Consider the following 15,646-nt stretch of genomic DNA (forward strand, 5'->3'; position numbering starts at 1 on the left):
CTGAGACTATGACCGGGATCTCGAGAGATAAGGAGGAGGGAGCATGTGAAAAATGGGTTACAATAGGTAATTGTCTTCGGGCTAGAGATTGGCGAGCTTCGTACTTCGTACGGTGTAGTCTCGACATTTGGGCATCCACATATTCGTACATTTTAAGAGTTACAATGTTATGAACTTATTATTCTAATTTAATTAGTGTTTATTTCAATAAAAACTTGCTTCAAGCTATCACGAACAAAAACCACTGCGGATACTTGAACAGACCCTCTCTCTGTGTTGGCGCTAAGGCGAGGGCGTTCGTCTGCTGCTTCTCTTCAATGGCTTGGACATCAATGAATTCGGTGTTATTTGTAACTGAATGTCTGGAAAGTTTTCCTGCGACATGGTAACAGTTAACTCAAGCGCCGGTCGATGGTGGCATTGCCGTGCCTCCTGTAAGGCGTCCCTGCAATCACCGGCGTCAAATAGTCGTGACAGAATTTGCTTTGCTCGTAAATAATAAGCCCCGGCAGTGCCAAGAATGAATCCTTCTTCGGGGTCGTTCACTTGCGCCGTGTCTTGAATAGTAGCAGTAATAGCTGTGATCTGTTCACGACCTCAAAGCCCACGTGGCTGCGGCTCACCGGATCAGCTTGTACAGCCGCCCTGATTTTTAACAATATAGCGCGAGCGTCGACCAAACTGCTGCTCAGCGCCTTGTAACGGCGATAAGCGTGCAACACGGCGAGAGTTCGCGCACGCGTACGAAGAGAGAGCGTCTTCTGCTACACTGTTCGGATCACAAAGACACACCCCCTGTCACAATATCTGTTTGCGACGTTCCACATTCTTGCGCATGCACGAACTCTCGCCGTGTTGCACGCTTATCGCCGTTATAAGGCGCTGACCAGCAGTTTGGTCGATGCTCGCGCTATATTGTTAAAAATCAGGGCGGCTGTACGTGTATGTTAGCTGCACTGCTAAGTCGTCGTCGAACTAAATCACAGCTTTCTCTTATTCAGACCGTAAAGTTGTCAATAAGGCATTGCCACGAGTGAGCAATATATATATACTATTAAGCTGGCAAATACGAAAGCGCCGCCAGCTTATGCTTCGATGCGAAACAAACTAGGCCTAGCGACGATCACGCAGCAGCGCACGGCCAAGCGCTGCGTGCTCCGCGCGCTCTGCCGCCCGCGGGCGCTCAAGGGCGGCACCTCAGCTGTAAGCTAGTGACATCCGGTGTGAGAACGCTATGAACTTCTCGTCTAATTTCCTGATGCGGCAGGGACTGGACTTTCTCGATGTTGTGTTGAACGACACTCCAAGGAAACGTTGTGGAGGCGCGACAATGCTGCAGTATGTGGTTGCTGCGCTGTTGGACAGTTGCGCCTGCATGGACAGGTACTGGGACATTATTATGTGTTGCTCCTAAATGTTATTTCGTGGGGAAAATTCACGCTGCACTCAATCCGACCAGCTCGCACACTTTTCGCAATCGCTGCATTTTCTCTCCTAACGATGCGAACCAAAGTCGCAAACCTAGGTTCGCGGCAAACGCGGTTAGCAGCGTAACTACACAGCGTTAACGCGGTCGATTTTGCAGGTGAACAACAATAACCACGTTACTTAAAATAAGCGCCACCAATGATGCCCATGTGACATCGCAATGCTTTTTGTAGTCAAAAACATATGTATTCAGATGCGCCAACTCAGAATATTAGCTTGGGGTAATTGTGCTTGCGATAAATATGCGTTTTATGGTATTTACGCGAAATCAGTTTTCCACCGAGTGCCGGGAACATCTTTCGGCACTGCCATGATTTAAATTTTCTGCACAAAGCTATCTAAAGAGTCCATTGTGCTTTTTTTTACCAGTGTGTTGCGCCGTTCGCCCTATGCGAAAACTGATTTTCACTATGCACTTCAAGGCATTTCTAGCGGTTTGCGTCTTCACCCGTTGAAATGACGACTGGACGAAAAACCGCAAGGACGAGTGCTAAATTTCATCGAGTGTTTTTTCTGCAAGTTCTGTGATCGTCTTCACGCGATTTTATCTACCATGTATATCAACCAACTCGTCCAACTTTGTGGCCTAATCTTTCCTCCGCTTTACATTCAGACCACACACCTTTTAAGTATAACCTTACTGCAGATGTCTGAGTCGTTGCCCTCTTTCCCAAATTTCGTAATTCATAACCGTAGAGACAAAGCAGGATGGTGGGAGAGACACAAGGATGGAGGTTGGACAGGGTATTTAGCCGACCGAGCTTTGTAGGCCATGTGTCGTTTTCAGATGCATGCATAAGATGAATTGACCGTGTGTCGGACACAATGCATGCAGAATGGTTACGGAGGTTTGACTAAAAAATATATTGCTGAGTGCATAAGGACGAATCCGCTGTCAACTTCTCCAGTATAGGTGATGGCTGGCTGTGGTACCGGTTTGGGAGATATACCGTACATTTTTGCAATTCTATATGAAAAGTACAAACACAAGAATATTGCTCAGAAAAACTGTTTAGTCAATCCCGAAATAATTTGTACGTTAAGAAAAAAAAAAGAAAGGTTCCTGAAACAAAATCTCCGGCTTTGGAGCGTAGGGGGCATAAGATCTCAGCAGGCCGTAACTGCCTTACATGGCAGATGTTCTCGGTAACGAACAAGGATAATTTTGGTACCGCTTGACGGCGTACTAAATTTCAGATGGTGACAAAAATTAGATTGCTCAAGATTAGGGTTGCGGGTCAAATGCCGGCCCAGTCAGCATGCTCAGAGCATCCGATTTTCTTCAGTTTAACCGATGATTTAACTTGCGTGTGTTGATGGCGCTCGAGACGTTATCTGAGTTATATGAACTATGAATTGTGAAATCTGCCGGTATCTGGCTCGATCTGCTTTCACTATTACGGAGGCACCCTTTTTTCTATTAACTTTGTATGTCCTAGCCGAGTGAGCAGCAAGATGCAATTAAGTACAGTTGGAAAGGGCAATCAGCAGGACGGTCGCACAACGTTCAGTTCAAGAAAACTCGGTGTTCTCTGTGTTGTACTAACGTGGCATTTGCGGTGGCGCGATCAAGCAAAATATGAAAAAGAAAAAAGCAATGTTGGCGCGTGCGCTTTGCTGTTCGCTAAGGGGCACCAAACATTGTTTTGCGGGCAGTCGGAAACACAACAGGGTTGCAGCGAAGTAACGGGGGCCTGTCACGATATGAAATGCAGCAAAAAAGCGACGACTGAGAATTAACAGGGCATCGCAGCGAAAGCAATTTCCTGACAAACAGGGGAGTCAGCGACGAATGAAGTCAGGAGAGCAAGGTTGACACCACGATCGAGCCGTTGCCTACGTGCAGTCGCAGGAGGTGTTTCTGTCGGCGCTGCAAGAGAACAAGCGCCTTCTCGTCCTGGCATCGGAACACAAACGCGTAGCTGGTCGGCCTTTGAGCGTCGCTGCCGGTTGCCATGCTGACTTGTCAACATTCGCGATCTTTGCGCCTGTACGCGCTCCCCTGTCGTCTGCCGAGATTGCCTTTTTTTTTTCTCAAACAATACGCGATTGGAACAAATCTCCTTCAGACACTGCTTGCATTCTCTGATGTTTTCTTTTCTATGCTATAATGAACATTACAGTTTTGTGGTTTTGTGATATATTTATTTCTGTGTTATTTGCTTTTATGCCACGTTTTTTTTTTTGCGTATACCGTCCCCCAGCGTAATGCCGCTTGGCGCTGTGTGTGTAAACGATCAATAAATAGGTGTGTAAACCGCGGGAGAGTGTAAACCTGCTGTGATCAGGGCAGATATTTATGCTGAAAGCGTACGAACAGCGTTGCGAGATAACTGACGGCGTCCTTTATTTTCATTCCGGTGATGTAGGCTGCACGGTTTTATGTTCTGACGCAGTCACACGCCCTTTTCCTGGGGCTTAATACCAGATAGTGGTGCTTCCTCGACCTGCTGCGGAGTCTGAATGCACTTCGGGGCCATTCGAAAGCACTCATCTGGTCGAATTGTCTTGTGAGCGGCCATGGAAGCGCCGAAGACGACGTAGACCCCGCGGCGAAGCGGAAGGTCTAGTTGGTCTAGTTGGTAACATGTGTCTTACGGCGAAACTTTCTTGGCTCATGACCCCGCCGGCGTGGCGCAGTGCTTACGGCGCTCGGCTACTGTTCCCAAGGATGCGGGATCGAATCCCGGCCTCGGTGGCCGCTTTTCGGTGGAGGCGAAAAGCAGGGCGCCCGTGTGCTGTGCGATGTCAGTGCATGTTAAACAACTCCAGCTGGTCGAAATTTTCCGAGTCCTCCACTACGGCGTCTCTCATAGCCTGAGCCGCTTTGGGGCGTTAAACCCCACAAACCAGCCAACCTTTTCTCGACGGAAACCTTAAATTACTATCTTACAAATCCAGTCTAAGCATGAATATGCCGTCTGGAGCCCTAACCAAATATATCCAACAAATTCGTTTTAGAGGACAAGTTGTCGGGCTAGTTGGTTTTCCATCATTTTTGCAGCGCGTAGCCGGACAAGCACAAAAGCTGAGCAACAAATATTACGTACAGGCGCTGAGCTGCAACTTTATTTTGTAATCCGCCAACCACGTCATATAACCACTGATGAAAACGCCCACGAGAGGGACAAAATCTGAACACGTGGCGAAAAACCGGTGCAAGAAAATCAAGGCGTCTAATTCGACGCCTTGATTTTCTTGCACCGGTTTTTCGCCACGTGTTTAGATTTTGTCCCTCTCGTGGGCGTTTCCTCTGTGATATATATGACATGGTTGGCGGATTACTACAATAGAGCTGCAGTTCAGTGCCTGTGCGTCATACTTGTTCCTCCGTCTTTGTCCTTGTCCGGCTACTCGCTGAAAAAACGACTAAATTCCTTTCAGTCAGAATCGAGGCACTAGATTCATTCATTCTACGCGTATAACGTCAGGATATCATCAGTAAAAAGGGAATGCGGTCTAGTAACCCTAGCTTGTGATCATCGAATCGCAAGTATGTGCCTACTTCACAAGTTTCTTTACAGCTCAGTCAACCCTCAGGCACGCATTTCGCTCGGTCATCGCCACCAAGATGCCGCGTTCACACACTACTTCATTTGTAGCTCCGATCAGCCTTGGTCTGGAAAAGCCTTTTACGCAAAATCGTCACAATCGCTTGTCGATCCACATTTTCAACCGTGTGGCTGCCATCATTAACGGCGATAATTTGCAGCGCTTTCTACTGAAGCAAAATGCATCTTTGTTTTACCCACCTCATACGTAACACCCCCAATCTTGATGGCCTTTAAGGTATTAAAATGGGATGAAGGAAAGAAATGTTCGCAGGAAGTGTTTGCAGGAAATCTTGGCATGCACTGACGCTAAAGAAAAAAATTGAAGATGGCTTAGCTCTGCTATGCCTGGATGGATATACGTAGCGAAAAGCAGTGACTACTTCGGGATCGAAGTTAATTTCTCCCGTCATCTGCGCCGTTCGCCAGCAGCTAAACTATCCTTGGCTTCCAAGTCGAGCACGTCTAAGTTTACCGGAGTTCTATAATTCGTTTACAGATAAGGAAAGGCGCCGCATCTGTCACTCGTGGAAGGCAAGAAGCGCCGCCCGGTGGCGTTGGAGCGCACTCGTTCCCACTTGTTCCTCATAGCTGACGGCAGATTGGTGACGCCACATCATTGACGTCACCGTAATTGAGTGACTGAACTATTTTACTCTTTGGTACTTTCAAATTTCGCGCCAATCGCAGTATCTGTCACTCGCGGAATCCCGCTGTCATCCTCACGGTAGACAAGTGGAATTATGAAGCGTTTTCGTGACCCGGGGCGTGGCACCACGGGGAAGCGCTCAGCTGGGAATCCAAGGGATGGAGTTTCGATTCCCGGATGGAGACAAATTTTTTTAATGAGGAGCAGCACACCTCTTAAGCGTTGCGAGGCAACGTCGGTAGAGCTTGGCGAGGGGGCGGCGCAGCTGGCCCTGGCTGTGACGTCACGGCATACGGCATACGCAAAGCTCGGCTCCGACCCTCATAGTGAAGTTTTTCGCTTCAAAATCTGTCTGCGCCGGGGATCGAAACACTAACCCTCCAATCTCCAGCTGACCGCGCTAACCACTGCGCCACGCCGGTTCTTGTTTCATTATTGCCTGCCTTTGACACGCAGTATTTCACAAAGTAAACCCACGTCACAACATGAGGAGCACCTGATTATGTACATATGGGGACATCATGATTACTAGTGTTAGCTTGTCTTAGCGACATTAAAACTTGTCTTAGCGACAACAAACGGTCTATTCTTGAGAGCCAGTCGTGAGGTTCTGTAGCCATTTTTTCTATGGCGATAAAGCAGTGCATATTCTCGCGAAAATAAATTCGAGTATATAGATGTTGCATCCCTTTGAGAAACTGATAGCAGTTCCCTTTGTCTAGCGTGAGGATGATAGCTTGCGATGACAGTAAAATGTTTGGGCGTGTTGGTTCATCGTCACTCAAAGCAAAGCGCACAAAAACAACAAAGGACGAGGTTAGGACAGGCAAAAGCGATTTTCTCAAGTAAACCTACTGAAGGCTCTGTCCTGACAACAGTGGAAGCAGTCTCTGCCTCGCAGCCAGAAAAAAGTGTCTTGACGTTGACGTGAATTGCGTCGTTAGGAAGGAGAGGTTTTATTTTCTCATGTTGAGGTACTTCGCCCCATTGAGCAGCCTGATGCCGAAAAGCTGTCCCTCACAGTAAAACTGTGGTAAATCAAGTTGGGTACTGGTTGTTTATTTCCCGGATTATATAGATCTCTCAGGCCTCGGCGATTCGAGTAACTTCATAACTGCGATCATAGGTTGAGAATGATGTGAATATAGCAGTTATCAACGCTGACATTTAGTAGGTGTTTTCAAGGCTTACAGCTATTCTAGTGGAAATCAAGAAGAAGAAATGGGGATGGGCAGGGCATGCAGTGCGAAAAGAGGATAGCCGATGGTCGTTTAGGGTAACAAACTGGACTCCAAGGGAAGAAAAGAGTAGCAGGGGGCGGATGAGGTTAAGAAGTTCGCAAGGGTCGAGTGGATGCAGCTAGCACAGGACCGGGTTTTTTATAGGAATATGGGAGAGGCCTTCGCCCTGCAGTGGGTATAGTGAGGCAGATGATGATAATGATGATGATGATCAATGCTGACGCTAACTGCTCAAACTTTGATTGTACTTTTTGCTCCAGTGATTCGCGTAAAACGGAAGCACTTAAGAAGCGTTTTCTCTCAACAACGTTGGCAGAACATTCGCAAATAATGCTTAATAAGTTAAAGGCTGCCTGATTTTTCGAAGATGTAGAATCGGCAATGCGAAAAGTAAAGACGCAGTATACTGTACTAATAGCTCAGCTACTTTGGTCATCTGATGAGAAGAGAGGAGTCGCTGGAGAAAGATTTGATGTTGGGAAAGGTTGAGGGTCGGCGGAAAAGGGGTAGGCAGCGAACGCGGTGGTTAGATGGCATCCTCGAGGCATTGCAGATGAAGTTATGTGATGTTAGGAAGATAGTGAGAGACCGGAAAGCGTGGCGTGACATGGTCCATAGGGTCACGAAGAGTCTGACACGACTGAACGATTGAACTGAACTGATACTGTACTAATGGGCGACTTCAATGCCAAGGTAGGGAAAAAGCAGGCAGGAGACCACGCAGTAGGTGACTATGGCATTGGTTCTAGGAATAGCAGGGGGGAATTAATAGTTGAGTTTGCAGAGCTCAATAACTTACGAATCATGAATACCTTCTTCAGCAAACGCAAGAACCGGAAATGGGCATGGAAAAGTCCTAACGGGGAGACTAAAAATTAAATTGACCTCATAATGTGTTCAACCCTCGCCATTATGCAAGATGTAGAGGTAATAGGGAAAGTGCGATGCAGTGACCACAGGATGGTGAGGTCCCGAATTAGCCTAGATCTGAAGAAGGAACGCAACAGATTAGTAAGAAATAAACCCATCAACGAATTAGCGGTGAGGGGGAGGGCAGAAGAATTCAGGATCTCGCTACAGAATAGTTATTCGGCTCTAACCGAGGATGGCGGCATTACCCTAGAAGCAATGAACAATAATTTCAGAGATATCATTACGGAGTGTGCGGTAGAAGCTTCCAATCCAACAGACCAGATCGAATTGGCCGAGATATCAAAGCTAATTAATAAGCGCAAGGTGGCTGATATAAGGAAGTATAACATGGAGAAAATCGAGCATGCTGTAAAGAACGGGGGAAGCCTTAAAGCGGTAAAGAAGAAATTGGGCACAGGCAAAAACCAGATGTATGCGATAAGGGACAAGGCGGGCAACGTCATCACCAATATGTACAAGATAGTCAAAGTAGCCGAGGAGTTCTATACTGATCTCTACAGCAGCCAAAGTAGTCAGGACCGTAACGAGATTGGCGGCAGGGAAAAAGTCAGACGTTCCACCAGTGACGAATGACGAGGTCAAGAAAGCATTAGAATCTTTGAAAAGGGGGAAATCAGCTGGAGAGGATCAGATAACTACAGATTTGCTAACGGACGGGGGGGATATCGTGCTAGAAAAACTGGCCACCCTGTACACGCAGTGCCTGGTGTCATCGACGGTACCGGAACCATGAAAGAATGCTAACATTATCCTCATTCATAAGAAAGGGGACTCTAAGGACCTTAAAAATTACAGACCAATCAGCTTACTGTCTGTTACGTATAAGGTATTCACTAAGGTAATCGCTAATAGAATCAGGACAACCTTAGACTGCCACCAAGCAAAGCATCAAGCAGGTTTTCGGAAACGGTACTCTACTATCGATCATATCCATGCCATCAATCAGGTGATAGAAAAATGCTCGGAATATAACCAGCCCTTATACATAGCATTCATTGATTACGAAAAAGCATTTGACTCAGTTGAAACATCGGCGGTGATGCAGGCATTGCGAAATCAGGGGGTAGACGAGCCGTACGTGAAAGTGCTGGAAGATATATACATTTGCTGCACAGCAACCATAGTTCTGCATAAAGAAAGTAACAAAATTCCCATAAAGAAAGGTGTTAGGCAAGGAGACACAATCTCCACAGTACTATTCACAGCTTGCTTAGAGGAAGTATTCAGAGACTTGAAATGGGAACAGTTAGGGATAAGGGTAGATGGAGAATACCTCAGTAATCTGCGATTTGCTGATGACATTGCCTTACTAAGCAGCTCGGGGGATGAAATGCAGATAATGATTGATGACCTAGACAGGAAAAGTAGAAAGATAGGCTTGAAAATCAATATGCAGAAGACTAAGGTAATGTTCAATAGCCTCGGGAAGGAACAGCAGTTTACATTAGGTGGCGAAGTACTGGAAGTAGTAGGCGAATATGTCTACTTACGACAGGTAGTAACCGCAGATCCGGACCATGAAAAGGAAATAACAAGAAGAATAAGATTGGGATGGAGCGCATTTGGCAAGCACTCGCAGATTATGACTAGCAGCTTACCGGTATCGCTCAAGAGGAAAGTATACAACAGTTGCATCTTGCCTGTACTCACCTATGGGGCTGAAACGTGGAGGCTAACTAAGAGAGTTCTACTTAAGTTGAGGACAACCCAGAGGGCTATGGAACGAAAAATGGTAGGGGTAACATTGAGAGATAGGAAGCGTGCAGCGTGGGTCAGAGAAATAACTCAAGTTACCGACATTCTATTGGAAATTAAGAAGACGAAATGGGCATGGGCGGGACGTGTAGTGCGAAGAGAGGATAACCGATGGTCGCTTTGGGTAACAAACTGGATTCCAAGAGAAGGTAAGCGTAGCAGGGGGCGGCAGAAAGTTAGGTGTGCGGATTAGGTTAAGACGTTCGCGGGGGTCAAGTGGATGCAGCTAGCACAGAACTGGGTTAAGTGGAGAAATATGGGAGAGGCCTTCGCTCTGCAGTGGGTATAGTCAGGCTGATGATGATGATGATTTTTCTACAGAAACTGTCATTACTGAGTCGACCAGCATACGTTTTTCGCGTTAAATTCTAATTTCCTTAGCTAAAACTATCCTCACTGCGGTTTTTTGCATCCATTTCTAAAACTTCAGTCCTACTTCCCCGCTAGCTCAGACAAAATTTACTATAAGTGCCCAAATATGCTTCGCGGGTGATTAGGACCATTGAGCAGGTTTTTCTCGCGTTTCTTTTCAGAGCGTTAATGTGTGAACCATAGCTACACAAAAGTTCGCACAGCGTGCCATAAGTGACACGCTGTTCTCGCCTCAACGAAGGGCCCATCTCTTGCAGCTGACCGCAGCCACTGGTACAAGCTGGGGGCCCAGGGCATCTTCGACCGTATTGCGCGGCAGCCTAACAGACGCCGGGCGCGCCGCGTGGTGCTTTTCTTGGGCGACGGCATGGGCATCCCCACGGTGACGGCAGCGCGCATATACAAGGGCCAGCGGTTGCACGGCTTGAGCGGCGAAGAACAGGAACTCTCGTGGGACTCTTTCCCTCACGTTTCCCTCTCCAGGACGTACGGCCTGGACGTGCAGACCTCGGACTCTGCGAACACGGCCACCGCCTACCTCTGTGGAGTGAAGGCTAACGTCGAGACGCTGGGCGTCGACTCCCATGTCAAGGTTCGCAAAAGCCTTACGCTTTGAGGTCGGCGAAGTGAACATAGGAGGCACGAAAAGCATTACAGCTATTGGATTCCAGGGCGAGCGAGTGCACCAAGGTTTATTCTTTAACGGCGGTCTAGTGTGTCGCGTTTCCGGTCTCCGTTCAGTTGGCCACTCTGCTCCGTTCCAGCTAAACAATGAACAGGCCCTCCCTCTGCATTTTCGCGGCTCGACAAGTCAGTACATTACGAACTTTCACACTGCAAACCGGGTGACGTGATGGGCGATCATAGCTGCTTGCGCTGCTTAATGCGTCGCCGCATGGGTCTGCTTTTCTTCGCTCTTGTATTTGGTTGCCTTTGCAACCTTCTCGCTTTCGTGTGCAGCCGAAAAAACGAGAAACTTTCCTGCTTTCAACTGTCATTTGCCAACCTTTATTTTATACATGTACTGTCTTTGCCAAAAGTAACCAGGCTGCTCTGAAGGCTGCGTAGCGGCGTAGCGCTCGCTGTGGCTTATCGGTGCTCGTCAGTTCCGAGGGTACAACAGCTGACGTAACTTCTCTCTCTCACTCTCGCCCATTGGATGACAAAAATTAGGCGCGTATTAAGTGCGAGCTGCGGTTTCACGTGTGCGAAGCCTTGTGTCCAGCGATGGCGCTCAGTATAGCGACGGGGCTCTTCGCTCTTCTCGGCAACTGCCCGGAAGCAGATATTATAAGTCGCGTTTTCGCTATATAATTATACGTAATCGCTATATAATTATGTGTTATTATAGGTATATAATTATACGTAATTATACGTATTCTGTAATCCTCCTGAAACGCACCAGCACAATTACGCTTTCCTGCGTATTTGATGCGCCTGTACATGAAAAAATAACACACCTCGAAATTTAGATATGCTTTCTCCGAGATGCCTTTCGTACTGCCACTTTACGGGCCGTTACTCCTGTACAAGATATAGGAAAGCTTGTAAATCCTTTCAAGCCACCTTATGTATCTTTTAGGCTTGCAAAATTGTGTTAGCCCCTTGGGGAGGTTGTGTATAAATAAGTGCAATGATTGATTCTAGCACATACTTGCGTAATGAAGTCTTTGTCACCCTTAGCCATTAGATGCACATGATTACTTTCTCGTTCGCGGAACCCTTGTTTCAGGGCAACACTGTCTTGCCAACGTAGCACATATTCGTCCTAGAAACGAACAACTAGAGCTCTCCGTGTCTACTATTATCTGCTTTTCTGTTTTCCGCAGTTGCCGAGAAGAGCGAATAGTCCCGTTGCCATATACTGAGCGCCCTCGCTGGGCGCAACCAGGCTTCGCACGCGTGAAACCGCAGCCCGCACATCATAAGCACCTAGTTTTTATCGTCCAACGAGCGGGAGTGAGGGCACGAAGTGACGTCATCTGTTGTACCCTCGGAGCTGACGAGCACCGATAAGCCACAGTGAGCGCAACGCCGCTACACGGCCGCGCGCTTGCTCCGGCAGCCTTCGGAGCAGCCTGGTTACTTTTTGCAAAGACGGTACATATTAACACACACACGGCTTACAAGAGGATGATGACCAATGTGATTCAAGTGCTGGGAAACTGCTTTAGTGAGGTTTTGGGCTGGGTCTGCACGATGACCATTTAGCCTTAGGTTGATCCCTGTCTCTCCGATGTACTGTTCATGACAGAAGGAGCATTTAAAAGTTAGATAACGTTTGACGATGCGAACTTAAATCCTTATTTTATGTGAAAAGTAAATTCGCTAGCAGTACTTTTGACTGTGGTGTCGTTTTGCAAATGATTGACGTCATACATCTGGGTCCGGAGCAAGAGTATGGTTGTTTTGGGCGGGTGTTGTCGAATTTAAAATGCACTAAGGTGTGTCTGAGGATTGTGTTACGTTTCTAACATACACACCAAAGGGTAGTACACGGTTGTTATATAAAACCCAAAAATAACATACAAACGCAGCTGTTCCATTGCAGAATGCTATTACTTATTCGTATGACTCGGGTCGCCTTCTTTCACAGAGCGGACAGTGCCACAACGATTCGAGCACGTACCTGACGAGCATCATGCAGTGGGCGCAAGAGGCCGGCATGTGGACTGGTGTCGTGACCACCTCCAAGGTGACGCACGCCACTCCGGCAGGCAGCTACGCACACTCAGGCCACCGCGACTGGGAGGGCTACGTGCCAGACGGCTGCGCCGCTGAGGACATCGCGCAGCAGCTCGTGCACCGGCAGCCCGGCGCCGGATTCAAGGTACGCATGAGGACGAAATGTTTGTTTGTTTGTTTGTTTATTATGCTTTAGAAAATACATGATAGCGATGATCGCCTGACTATAGGCCGATGACCCAGCAAAACCTTGCAGCACAACACATATCAATGACTTGTTTAAAACAATCTTACACATAATCAGAGGAAATATATCTTGTACAGAGGAAAACAAAGAGCAACGTTGAGGTCTAGATAATGAAAATATGCAATTATATTGCAACGGACGAAGAAGCGGGCAGTGGCGCGGGCAGGCGCGCTTGCAATGTTCCGTCTCCTTTCTTCATCGGCTTGCCGCCCCGTAACATTTGGTTGGAGGCGGCGCGGAGTACGTCACCATTACTCGTCATCCTGGCCCGGAGCTTCGGCGCCCTGTGTCTTATTGCGCCGTCGGCAGCGGGTTACTGGGACGACGCATCGCGTGGCGGTTCTCCAGCCTGCCGGACCCGACGCAACATCGCCGTTCTCCACCTCCCATCCAGTCCTCCGCCCTGACCACATGACAAGAAGAAAAACATGTAGCTGGACGTTAAGACCCCAGCTACCAGAAACGCCACAAACACTCGAGGACACATCACAATTGACACATCGTATGAAATACCTGACCAAAGGATTCGACAGCCCCGAGACACTGACTTGACGAACCCACCGACCCGACATTAAGACCCCAGCTACCAGAAACGCCACAAACACTCGAGGACACATCACAATTGACACATCGTATGAAATACCTGACCAAAGGATTCGGCAGCCCCGAGACACTGACTTGACGAACCCACCGACCCGATACAACACTACACATGGAGACATCGCCCCCGCCTGTGCCGTTTGATGCGTGCTTGGGACCCAGCCGTCATATCCTGGTGACCGGTGCAGCGAAAGCTTCTTGGGCCAGGCTTCATCAGTCATCGTGGCGTCAAGCCGTTACCTTCTTTATTTTCTGTCTTCACCGGTCCACACAAGATCCTCATTTCTTAAATCTTATCAACTTTGACTTATTCTTCGTCCACCGATCGGGACGATCGATCCGTGGCCCTGGTAGTGTAACGGGCGAAGAAGCGGGTACTGGCGTGGACAGGCGCGCTCGCGCTAGGTCCGTTCTCTTTCATTAAACGTCATAATTCATCGCCATCGGGCATGTTCCGTCTCCTTCATCAGCTTGCTGTCCCGTAACAATATATATATATATATATATATATATATATATATATATATATATATATATGACCAGGATATGACGCCGTGGAAATTGATAAAGTTACAGGCAGACCCTGGAGTATCATATGCTATTTATAAGCAGCGTTATTCAGCAAAGCCTGCAACTGTATATGCTTACAATCTACGCATAAAACAATCTTTTTCGCAAGGAAAACAGGGAAGTCGGTGACATCGATCAAAGGAGGGAAAAGATTCAAGCAGTTAGGAATTTGCCATTTGATTAGTGGCATACCAAAATTCGTTGTAATGAAAGGTGTCAAGAATGAGTGGAGTCTGGACGTGTAATCGGGTACATTCTTAGCGTAGGTAGAAAAGTTGTTTTTTCTTTCACCTAAAAAGATAGTGTCACGTGGTGGTGACAATGTCGCTGTCAACAAATGAGTTAGGCTTGATGTTGACTAAATAAACTCTTTATTGGGCTGACTTGCGCCCGCAAAAGAACTGAGCTCGGTGGCAGCGACAGCAAAAATCGTGCTCGGCGGTAGTCGATCTACGAATGCCCGTCGCACACGCCAACGCTCAATTTAAAGGCGGCAAGGAAACATCGACATGAAGCCGCGGACCCTCATTAGCGTAATCTGGAACATTGCAGAAACACACGCGAGTGGTAGGAACCTTCTAGATTCCTCATCTTGCGCCACAAAGAAAATGATAAAGCAGCATCTGGCGACAACAAGCATAGAAAAACAACGACAAAGGACAGAATCGCGCTAGAATTACTCCGACAAGGCCGCATGACGGCGGCTGTCAAAAAAGAATAAATAAAAACTTGAATAGTTCGCGGCAATAGTTAAGGAGAGCCGTTGGTAATACAAGGCTTCAATTTTCAGTATACGATCTTTTACAAAGCATTCAGATTCTTGCTGATGACAGGCCATGAATGAATCTTATTTAAAAGTATTTAAAGTTAGGTTTTGAAATGAGGCCCCGTAGACATAAAGCAACCGGTAATGAATTAAGGCGAAATATATTCAACGTTTTAGGTTTTTCGGAACTTGAATTCTGTTCAGCAATGCTACTTTTTACTGAATCCACATGTTCTGACCACCGAAGGTTTTCATGAAATTGAACCCTTTAAGAATGTATGCTCGGATACCCATTCTGCAGGTTGAATCTGAGAGTACATGAAAGGTGGGTCAGTCGACAGAAAGGCGCTATAGCCGCAAACAGTCGACGCCAGCAGTAAACGAAACGTCACCGATTTGGTCACTCGGTTTCAGTTAATAGCAGCGCGTGTTTGCCATTTTTTTTGTCCTGATATTTTCATTGCAAGGCTTCATGTGCTCGCCACCCCGGGAACGGAAATATGGAAGCGGGCTGAATCGCGACCCTGTGACGGGACGAGAATGATGCTCGCTGAGAACGTATTTCTCAAATAGCGGGCAATAAAAGCTGGGCGTGATTTGACCTGAATTGAGACGCGCGACTTTGGAACGCTGTTAGGCATGAATTAGGCGGCATTTTTCATCCAAAATCAGCGTCTCAACACCGCAAATATAAGGAGATCAAATGCCCGATATTTCGACCGATTTTCGCCCCATAAGACCTGTGTTCTTTTGGTCGTGACGTGACGGAGAATGACCTGGAACTTCTGT

The 15,646-nt window shown here is 47.3% G+C and overlaps 1 protein-coding gene across 2 annotated transcripts in view; it reads left to right on the forward strand.

Annotated features, from left to right (window-relative positions):
• LOC146201299 (alkaline phosphatase-like) overlaps positions 1 to 15,646 on the forward strand; it is a 157,172-nt gene that overhangs the window by 63,170 nt on the left and 78,356 nt on the right. For both annotated transcript variants that reach the window (XM_084595752.1, XM_084595754.1), the window contains exons 2-3: positions 10,247 to 10,581; positions 12,586 to 12,819. In XM_084595752.1, coding sequence (XP_084451878.1) covers positions 10,247 to 10,581; positions 12,586 to 12,819 — 569 coding nt within the window. The remainder of the gene's footprint in view (positions 1 to 10,246; positions 10,582 to 12,585; positions 12,820 to 15,646) is intronic.

This window comes from Amblyomma maculatum, chromosome 2 (assembly GCF_055883805.1).
Source record: "Amblyomma maculatum isolate TAMU_Amacu chromosome 2, ASM5588380v1, whole genome shotgun sequence".
Classification (NCBI taxonomy): Eukaryota; Metazoa; Arthropoda; class Arachnida; order Ixodida; family Ixodidae; genus Amblyomma; species Amblyomma maculatum.